General features: G+C 37.6%; 1 protein-coding gene across 1 annotated transcript; it reads left to right on the forward strand.

The window, feature by feature from the left end:
* Positions 1 to 5,211: 5,211 nt before the first annotated feature.
* Positions 5,212 to 10,119, forward strand: IL22 (interleukin 22). The gene is made up of 5 exons (XM_060165344.1): positions 5,212 to 5,397; positions 6,317 to 6,382; positions 6,494 to 6,637; positions 7,562 to 7,627; positions 10,042 to 10,119. The coding sequence occupies exons 1-5, from the start codon at positions 5,212 to 5,214 to the stop codon at positions 10,117 to 10,119; spliced, it is 540 nt and encodes a 179-aa protein (XP_060021327.1).
* Positions 10,120 to 10,884: the final 765 nt, after the last annotated feature.

Here is a 10,884-nt window from a genome sequence, read left to right on the forward strand (position 1 = left end):
CAGCCCAGTACCTGGGACATAGCAGTTGAATTAAAAATGTTATTGAATCAGTTGTATTAATAAGCTTCTTGAGGCCAGGGCCATGTCTTAGTCATTTTGCATCTCTGAAAACCCGAGACAGTATTAGGCACATGGCAGGTATTCGGCAGTCATTAATACATTGAGTTGTCAAGATAAAGAAGTAGGAATTCTCGTGCTTGGAAGGGAGTAGGCTTGAAAAGAGACGAAATCTGGGATGTGTAGGATCAGCTCTAGAAATTAAGGTGTGGCCCTGGTTTTGTCCATGACCTAAGAAGAGAACTCTGAACAGATAGTGAAGGTCGACACTGATCACTTCTTGAGAAGTACAGAACCGAGCAGAAGCCGCCCTGGAAATTATTGCCCAAGTAAGAGAAAAATGTGGACAGGGTCACTGCTGAAAAGGTGTAACTGATTCTGAAGAATGTTAGGAAAACTTTTATTAAACCATAATAAACACATAGAAAAGGATGTTCTAAGGACTGTGCCAGATAGAGCCTGAGCTCTTATGGAGCTGATGTTACAATGAAGAAATGCATGAGGAAATGAATAAATAAAGCAAATTACCCTTTTTCTCTCATTCAGCAACCTGTGCATAGCTCTTTGTCTCTGCTCCATTTCCTGGTAAACCTACTTAGACATTTCCTCTTGGACACATTCAACTAAATGTTCTAATAGATGATCCCACTGTCTATGACTTTATTATGTATTGTTAACTCCTCCCTTTTCTAGGCTTTTAAGTATTACAATACTATTTCCATCTGGTTCTTACATTTAATTCCCTCCCTACTCATATAAAGGCCTGTAGGTCAAAGTTCTCTAAAGGTATGTTAATTTACTAATATGAGTTCAATCTCAATTCCAGTTCTCTAATCAGTGTTTAGGTACTTCAGTGTTTCCTCTCAAAGGTAAGCCCACTTCAGGTTAATCCTAAGGCTACTACAATGCAATTCGTTAACTGTTACTGTATTTTTAAAAAGTATTAAACATGGGTTCAAGAACCCTTACTTGGTAAAATATTCCAATAGAAACAAAACAGATATTTGTTAAACAGAATGAAATAAATTAGCTTAGTTTATCTGGTTATAAGAATTTGGAGGTAATAACAAAATGGTACTTCTTTTAAAACATACTGCATTTCAGACTTGCACTGATTTAGAGTGACATCTTGTCCAGCTGACCTAAATTGGTGATGCTCTGTCCTATTTATAGCACACACAGCTTTTGAATTAGGACAAAGAAAAGGGAAAGGGGACATTTTCTCAGGATTGACGTTTGTGATATTTTAAAACCAAATCACCTAGGAATTGGAACTGTGTTTGATCAGTTGTATTTTAACAAATTCAACAGGGTCATGAGAATATAAGAAATGTCTAGTTCACATGGCCCCAAATTTTCTTATCAGAGACTGAGAGGGTCTGGTTAAACTGCACCAAGATACATAGAGTTTTTAATATGAATTTTTAAAGTCATGTTTTAAAATACTATTTAACCTGTGCAAATGACTGTGAGAAACATTAATAATCCTAAAACTGATTAGAGAGTTGGGATAAAAGTTTCACTGATAATAGGCAATTAGCTATGATTTAGAATATCTGGTGATATAAGCAAGGGTGAATTATGATGTTTTAAGACTTATTTACTAGCCAAAATAATCAGTGGAAAGAGAGACTGGGATGGATCTATGGGTTAAAAAAAATCTGACAGTAGAGGGTGGACATTAAGAAGCTAATGTCAAATTCTGTGTTTATGTCCTAGAGTAGTGAGGAACTGCATAAATATTGCTTTCTTCTATCATTTAAATCAATTTCAGTACTTGGTATTACTAGAGAGGAAACTGTACTCATTTATATTATGGCACATCCCCGTGAGTATAGTCTTCCCTTTAAGATGAGGTAAAGTACAGATTCACACGATTTAGTCCTCAGGAAGGAGAGAAAGGTGGCTATGGTTGACAAGTGTCTTTGTGGGCAGGGTGTTAAGAGGGAGGGTGGACATGGTAGGAAGTTGTCCTGGGTACTGACAGGGTTATACTTGAGCAGAAGTGAAAAGTAAAGGAAGTTCACATTTGGAAACCCCAGTCTCTAGCTTTGTTCTTTGCTGGGTACCTCTATCTCTCCTCTCCTCTCTACTGAAGTTGAAAAAGGTACATGCTTTTTATGTTCTCAGGAGATGAGTAACCCACATAGTCTCTTTCTCCAAGCCATCTTGGTATTCATTCACACCCAGGTGAAAGTGATAAATAACAGCTTAAAATCTTACTTCTACTATAATGTAGCTAGGAATTTAAAAAATACACCAGATCTCAGGGAGACAATTTTGAAAGACTATCAAAGGGTATAAAAGAAAATCTTCCATAGAAGAGAGATAGATGGTAAATGCTCTGGGATGGAATGAATTTATGTTATAAAGATGCTAATTCTTCCCAAATTAATCTTTACATTAAATGATATTCTAAAGTTTCTGCTGCATTTTTCTAGAAACTTGACAAATCTATTATAAAATTTATGTAAAATATATACAAAAATTTCATGAATAGTTAAGCCAGCCTTGAAAAAGTAAAGAAAAGAAGGTAGACTTTCCTATCTAGATATAATGACACTCCTCAGTAATAAAAAATATGGAACTAGCTCAAGAACAAAAAGGGAAAAATAAATAAACCAGTGTAACAAAACAGAGAGCTCAAAGATAGCTACTTATAAATGGGAAATTCACATATGATAGAGGACTCACTGTTTAGTAAACTGTGTTGGGAAAACTGGTTCGCTATGTGGAAAAAATAAAACTGATTCCCTACTTCCCATCATCTACACAAAGGCATTAAAAACCTGATTGTGAAAGGCAAAATTATAGGGTAAATGAAAGAAAAGACAGAGGAATATCTTTGTGACCTAGGGATGGAGGGAGATTTTTACACAAAGCCTCGAGAAGCACAAGCCATATAATGAAAAATAATGTTTTACATGACATCCAAATTACATTTTCTGTTCAACAAAGGACAAGTAGAAAAAGTTAGTAGACAGGACACAAATTGGGAGAAGAGTTGCCTACAACCAAAAAGAGAATAATATATAAAATATACACGGTACTCTTACAAATCATCATCAACAACAATAAAAGACCAAAGCCCATTAGAAAAATGGGCAATTGATGTAAACAATCAATTCATAAAAGGAAACCCAAGTGGCTGCAAATGTATGAAAACTGCTAATTAAAACTTCCTGCTAATTAAGGCTTCCCTGGTGGCGCAGTGGTTGAGAGTCCGCCTGCCTATGCAGGGGATACGGGTTCGTGCCACGGTCCAGGAAGATCCTACATGCCACGGAGCGGCTGGGCCCGTGAGCCATGGCCACTGAGCCTGCGCGTCCGCAGCCTGTGCTCCGCAACGGGAGAGGCCACGACAGTGAGAGGCCCGCGTACCACAAAAAAAAAAAAAAAAAAAAAAAAAAAAAAAAAGCATATAATTCAATAATATCAGAACTTATTTTCCCCAGGAACAAAATTATGTATGTTTGTAAGGTTCCCAGGCAAACAAACAAAAGCCTATTTAATCCATTATATTTCTTAACTCTATACATAGGGCTTAACTCTACATAGAGTTAAGAGCTTAACTCTTAACCCTAATGCTAATATAATTATATAGAGATCTGGACAAAAATGGTCATATCTTATTAACAGGAAATTGGAAAAGAAGAGTTTCCTCATCTTGGGCTCATGAACAACCACAAGAAGACGTGGGCAATGGGTCTAGTTTTTATTTACCCACCTTAACCTTCTCTTTTTCCTAAGACCACCTTCCCAAATGCTCAGCGTCCTCATGCTGTCCTAAGCCTTTACTGTGGCTCCTTGCCTAGGTCTGTGCCATCTCACAAAATGCTCAAGTTTCTACAATTATTCACATCCCTTCTTTGATGTTCCTGATCTGAACTCGTTGTGAAGAGAAATATCTGATCAAACTACTTTGCACGAATTCACATTCCTTCCCTTAGCAATAGATCAGTGTACTTGCTCCCTGCTCCCACCCATTGGGAGGGTTTCAGTCTAGTTTTTAGGTATTATATAGAATTCAATGTATTTTTAATAAAGTCTACATGTAATAACTAAATTGCAAGATTCTCTTCTTTAGACCTTCATATATATAATAAAAAATGTTATAAGGTTTTTGGAAAATTTTTTTGAGACTTGTGTGTTGTTTAGAAGTAGTGCAGGTAAAATTTTATGATGAACTACTGTATTTACTATATTCTTTTTTTTTCAATCTTTATTGAAGTATAATTGCTTGTATTCTTAAAATACTTGCATGTTAAGAAAAATAGCGATCAGATTGTTCAGCATTAATACTTCCAAACTTAAATTGATATTGATTATATTTTAATGAAAACATTTAAGGTATATTTGCATCTAGTATAATTGTTATGATCACTTTAAAAAAGTCACAGAACGGGAGGAAAACAGTGCTTAGATTAGCCAATACTGTTACTTTTAAAATGTAAGTCTTCTTCAGGACTCAGCATATTTTAAAAAATGAGATAAAATTATTTTTTGAAAATGGAATTATCCTCAAACTGTCATTACTGTTTATTTTAAAGCAGAGGATGTAAGTGCTTTATTTTTGATCACCTCCAATGAGATAAGAATCTATGAAGCTGGTAGGAAAATGAGTTCATGACCAAAATGCTTACTCACTGACTATAGGAAATCAAAAACTATTACACTAAACCTGGAACCTACAAAGCAAAGCAATTGTTTTCTTTGAAAAGTATGTAGGGTTTGGAAAATTTCTGGAATTTGTCTGTACAAGCATCCTCTGGGCCCTAAAAGTGACGTTTTATGGAAATGCTGGCGTATCAAGTTGGGAAAGCTAGGAAGTGGTGCTTTGCGGGCTCCTATGGTGGTTAGGTAGTTCTCAGAAGACAGCACTGGAAATTAGATAATTGCTGATGTCATATTTTTCACACACACAATTTGGTGTCCTGGGCGCTATAAAAGCAGCATCTTCTACCTTCCCATCACAAGCAGAATCATTGAAAGCAACAGGTAAGTCCTCCAACAAACTTGGTATGCATGCTTGTTTGTTGGGTGTGACACTTCTTGAGACTTACTTTTTTCCTTTATGTTGTTTTTGCTTCTTGTTCTCTTGATACCAGGTTCTCCTTCCCCAGTCACCAGTTGCTCGAGTTTGTGTTGTCTACAATGGCTGCCCAGCAGAAATCTATGAGCTCTTCCCTTATGGGGACTCTGGCGGCCAGCTGCCTCCTCCTCATGGCCCTGTGTGTGCAGGGAGGAGCGGCTGTGCCCATTGTGTCGCAGTGCAGGCTCGACAGGGCCAACTTCCAGCAGCCTTACATCACCAACCGTACCTTCGCGTTGGCTAATGAGGTACTCATCTCACTCATTCTCTCTTTCTTTTGCATCCTTATCTACCTGGAACCTGAATAGTTCTTAAAGTTTCTTCAGAGCACATCTAAAATCTTTAAGAAACCAACATTTATCTCTATTGGTAGACCAGCCATCATATTCTCTGTCTCTTCTGAGACTTTGTGGAGATCTTCCAATGTACGCCTTTAGGATGCATACATTGAGTTTTACCCTGAAAGGAGCCATTTAGTAGCTCATCTTACTATTTATTTTTCCCTTTATTCCTCTAAGCATTATTTTATTTTACTTTATTTTATTTTATTTTTTGAAGAGAAAGAAAATGACATTTATTGAGCACTTACTATGTTATGAACTCTATGCTAGGAGCTTTAAATCCATTTTTTTTAAAAACTGAGGTATAGTTGATTTACAATATTATTTAAGTTTCAGGTGTACAGCACAGTGATCCACAATTTTTAAGGATTTATAGTTATTATAAAATATTAGGTATATTACCTATGCTGTACATTATACCCACATATCTTATTTATTTATTGAAGTCTAGTTGATTTACAATGTCGTGTTAGTTTCAGGTGTACAGCACAGTGATTCAGATATATATATGTATATATATATATATATTCTTTTTCAGATTCTTCTCTCTTGTAGGTTATTACAAAATATAGTTTCCTGTGCTATACAGTAGGTCCTTGTTGGTTATCTGCTTTATATATAGTAGTGTGTATATGTTAATCCCAAACTCCTCATTTATCCTTCCTCCCAACACCTGAGCATTATTTTAAACTCATGCACATATCTGAATCCTTTCTTTAGTCCTTATGTGGCTGGTCTGGGGAGAGGGGATAGAGTACAGCTCTACTTACAGACATTTCTTCTAGCTCCTTGACGTCCAGGCACTTAGTCTTTTCTTCTCTTCCAGGCTAGTTTGGTAGATAACAACACAGATGTTCGTCTCATTGGGACCAAACTGTTCCAGGGAGTCAAGGTAAGCCATAGGCATGATGCCACTCGTGGTTATTTGGAGCGTTGGTGAGGATGGGTTGGGTCTTCTGAATGTCGCCTAATATGAGCCCTGCTGTTTCACTTTCACCAACAGATGATGGAGCGCTGCTGTATGCTGAAGCAGGTGCTGAACTTTACCCTTGAAGAGGTGCTGCTCCCCCAATCCAATAGATTCAAGCCCTACATGCAGGAGGTGGTGCCCTTCCTGGCCAGGCTCAACAAAAAGCTAGGCCAATGCGTAAGTTCCTTTCCCAACCTAAGTCCACCCGCTCCCAGGTGCTCACCCTCTCTCTTTCTTCTGCATAGAGCCCTTTTCTTTTCCACCCTCGTTTGTTGCCCCTCCCATGCTGGCAGTTAGAAGTGCCTCAGTAACACCATTACGGGAATCATTGGGAGTCACAGAATGTTTACTTTTGCTTTAATTGAGTCACACTTTGAGTTGATGGTGATGGACAGGGTCTGAAAGACCACATGGAGCTTATTTGTCCCTGGGAAAAACCAATTCGGGTTATGTGAGATGAGAAGGGAGTTGGGAGCTGTAAGGAAAAATACCAGTTGGTGCAAATGAATCCACTGAGTATAAGTTGATGGAGGGAGGGAACTGGAAAGAGAGAAAGAGGGAAACAAGATTTAATATTTGGTGGTGGGTGGGTGAAGACTGCTGCGCTTTTGATATGGGAAGTGACAAAATCAGAGGTGTGTGAACTCGATGCCTCTGAACATTTAAAACTATGAAAAAAGATTTGAGTGGAGTGAGCAGAGCAAAGGGGGCCTAGTATTTATTGCGGAGGGCCCTGTTCACATAAGATGCTTTATGTATGTTTCTTGTTCTGAGCACGCATTTTTGATGAGGTGCAGTTATGGTTTTATTCTTGACAGGATTTGCATAAACCACTCCACTCTTTCCACAAACTTCAACCTCAGTAGGGTTTCCCAAAAGTGAAGTGAGGTCCCATGTAATAGAAATGACTGGACTTTGGTGTCCAAGGAAATTCAAGAGCTCAGAAAATCTAGGCCACTGGTGAAATCTAGGTCATTGTGGGCAAAATTGCTAAGCACATTAATTCCAGGTGAATGTAACTTACCTCATTTAGGGGCGCTGAGGTTCAAAAAGCTTCAGTACAGCTGTGTTAAAATTGTTACTCTGGTTTTCATTTTGTAGCATATGGAGTGTGACAACCAGAATATCCAGAGAAATGTACAGAATCTGAAGGACACAGTGAAAAAGGTACTACTGATAACTGTTAATGCTAAATCATTTGCTAGAAGAGACAATGTTGTTTTCCTTTCCTTTCTTTTCTTTCCTTTTTTTCCCCCCATGTCATGACTTTTTACTTGATTCTCCTGCCATTGGGTTGACTATTTAGGTGCATATGTGTTTAGATGTGTCTATATGTTTATAAGTCAATTTCCAAATTTTGCAAATCATAGAATTCTAGAACTGGCTAGGAACTTAAATCATCTAATCTTATCACCCCATATGCCACTCACTGGCAGAGCCAGAATAGAATGCAGGTCTTCTGAATCCCGTCCAGGCCAGAAGCAATGGATATTATGTTTAGTCTCATTAATTCTAAGGGAAATTTAAGAGTCCTACTGATTCATTTAATCTGAAGAAGCATTTGTTCAAAACCAGAAAAGTGTATGGGGGTAAATTTATTTGAAATAATTTTTGAAGTCATTCATTTGAAGATTTAAAACTTGGAGAAATATACCCAGAACAACCATAACAAAAGAGCTGGACTTGCATATAGGATGAATTTTTGGAATGATTGATACCTACATTTAACTGTTATAATATAATACCCAATATCTATTGATTTTAACTTAAAAGCAAAAGTGAACAACCCCCAGTTTCTTTTACACCGTTTCAAATAGAATGAAAATACTAGTAACGGATTCATTATAGGGAAATGATACTCTGAGCTGGAAACGCTCTTTTCTTCCTCTCTCATTTTCCTTCCTTTCTAGTCTCCTCCCTCCTTCAACAATGCCCTAGTGAGCATCTATCTGGTATAGGTTAGTGTATATTTCGACAATGAAAGATACTGTCAAGTGGCCTATTTGAGGAAAAGAACAATGGTGGAAGGCTCAGGCCAGCAACTGTGACTCATCCAAAAACCAGAGGTATGATTAGTAGCAGCAAAAGTGATGATTTGGCAAGCAGGTACAATGAAACCTCAGAAACATGAAGGCTCTAGTTGATGGAATTTTCAGGAACAAGCGTAACCTCAATTCCCCCTTTTTTCCATCTTGATGTTTTTTATAAAAAGTCTTTCTTCCTGAACATGCTTTAATGAACGTGTCTGGCTCTTCCTTTGATAACTGAAGGATTTGTTGTTTTTCATTGTGAAGATCAACTCTCTTTTTATAGAATCATTAGCTAGACGTGGAGGGCTGAATATTAGCATGCTATAGCCAAGAAGTACTTTGCGCTTCTGGTTTGAAAAATCCCTCATGTCGGCTTACTTTGTTGTCTTTAGAAAAGTGAAGTGTGGGAGAGAAAAATCTGCTGGTGATCTGTGTGGGAAAACAGATTTTAAATCTTTTAATCCATTTTGAGAGAATTGACTTTCACGTTTGCAACGTGGAAGAGTGGTTATGCTTTTGTTTTTCCCTTCAGCTCCAGAAGGCATAGTGAGAGGAATGTTATTCAGACAAATCGCAGCATGAGGAAAAACTGGTCAACGCTGTCTGAAACGGGAGGGTTGTCTTGGGGGGTAGTAATTCCGTCACTGGAGGTAAAAGCAGAGAGCAGGCTATAGCAGAACGGATGACACACAGTAGGGCAAGAGAAGCTTTAAAATTCTTTATAATCTTGGGAGTCTTTGAGATATAAAAATGATCTCTTGGCTTTATGTCAAAGGAAGTATGGAAAGATGGAATGGTGGAAGAAAGCAGGAAGAGAAAGGAGACCGCAATCTAGATGACAGTGATGACTTAGGGTTGTTGTTTTCTTTGAGGTAACCTTGAGCACATTTAATAGATTAGATGAATTTCTGAGGAGGATGATTTGGACTTGAACCTGGGTTCCCTCACCCATGGAGTTTGAAAGCCTCATTTGCCTGCTGCTTGGAAGGAGGAGGAAAGAAGGGGTGTTAGAAGTCGTACCTGGCCCTCTACTCTTAAAGCAACTGGATAGGATGCATTTGGTATTTTCCCCATAAATGTGAAAACCTGTTTTTTCTACCCCTCGGTCAAGAAAGTGGAAACAGAAAAAGCCCATGTGTATTGGTAATGTGCAGTTTGGATTCAAGGCTGTTTGAACTAAGTGGTTATATGTAACTGATTGGTCATAGACAGTAGTGGGCCTGGGAGGTAGGGCAAGGAGGATGAGTGGCACTCTGGGTCCCCCAGATCCCAGCACAGCCTCTATCTGCTTGCTCTGGTTAGGAAGTGGTTTGAAACATCATCAGCTTAGATTGATGCCCACAGGTGCCCTCTCAGTTCAGATAGCCATACTTTTAAAGTCTTTGGCAAATCACGTACACTTGCTAAAAGGGTATTATTACTGATCTTTTACAAAAGGCTAAACCTTGGTTTCTGTCCCAGCAACCTAACCATCTCATCTCCCTCTAATTCGTTTCTCTTTAGAAAACATGGTATAAATGCTGAAATACTTGTGTGTTCTTATTTTCACAGCTTGGAGAGAGTGGAGAGATCAAAGTAATTGGAGAACTGAATTTGCTGTTTATGGCCCTGAAAAATGAATGCACTTGACCAGGGCAAAGCTCGGAAATGGATAACTAATGCTTCTTGCCTGTTAGAAATAACAATAAGATCCCCTGAGGTTTTCTTTTAACAAAAGAAAAAGGGGACGCCAAACTCCACAGTCCTGTGTGGATTCTAAACAAACCCCTGCTTAGCTTAAAAAAGAGAACAATGTCACTTGTATCCATACGACCAGAAGGCAGACCTTCCAAGCATAACGAGATCTATTAATAGATAACATTTTATCGTAGTTGGTGTTTTATAAACAGAAATTTAATTTTTAAGCAGTTGTCTATTTCCCCACAAAAAAGATTACTTTCCCATCTCTTTAGGGAAAAAGCCCCTAAATAATTTCATTTCCATAATCAATAATTTATATTTATGAATTAATTTATTGTTATAAGTACCTGACTTATTTATGTCATTTTACTAATATGGGTTTATTTATAGAAACATTATAAGATATTTCTACTTAATCATAAGGCTAATATTAATATTTATGATAATAATTATGGAGCTATGTATGATCTGTTTATTTTATCTCAATAAACACTTCTGTATCCTAAATCTTGTGGCTTTGTGATTTTTCCCCCCTTTAATATTACCACCACCACCACCATCATCATCATCATCGTGTAATCATTTCTATTTGCTAAATGGGCCCAGAACCTGTATAAATGATTTTATTCCTGACTCTAAGTAAATGAGGTGGCTATTAGTATTATCCACATTTTACGGATGGGAAAACTGAATCAGAAACATGTTAAAAAACAT

This window comes from Lagenorhynchus albirostris, chromosome 11 (genome assembly GCF_949774975.1).
Source record: "Lagenorhynchus albirostris chromosome 11, mLagAlb1.1, whole genome shotgun sequence".
Classification (NCBI taxonomy): Eukaryota; Metazoa; Chordata; class Mammalia; order Artiodactyla; family Delphinidae; genus Lagenorhynchus; species Lagenorhynchus albirostris.

What these genes read in the sequence shown, in the direction of transcription:
- IL22 (XM_060165344.1), top strand. Translation starts at nt 5,212, where the DNA reads ATGGCTGCCCAGCAGAAATCTATGAGCTCTTCCCTTATGGGGACTCTG. An exon ending in AACTGTTCCAGGGAGTCAAG is followed by an intron (nt 6,383 to 6,493) that starts GTAAGCCATAGG and finishes TTTCACCAACAG; the next exon opens with ATGATGGAGCGCTGCTGTAT. An exon ending in ACAAAAAGCTAGGCCAATGC is followed by an intron (nt 6,638 to 7,561) that starts GTAAGTTCCTTT and finishes TTCATTTTGTAG; the next exon opens with CATATGGAGTGTGACAACCA.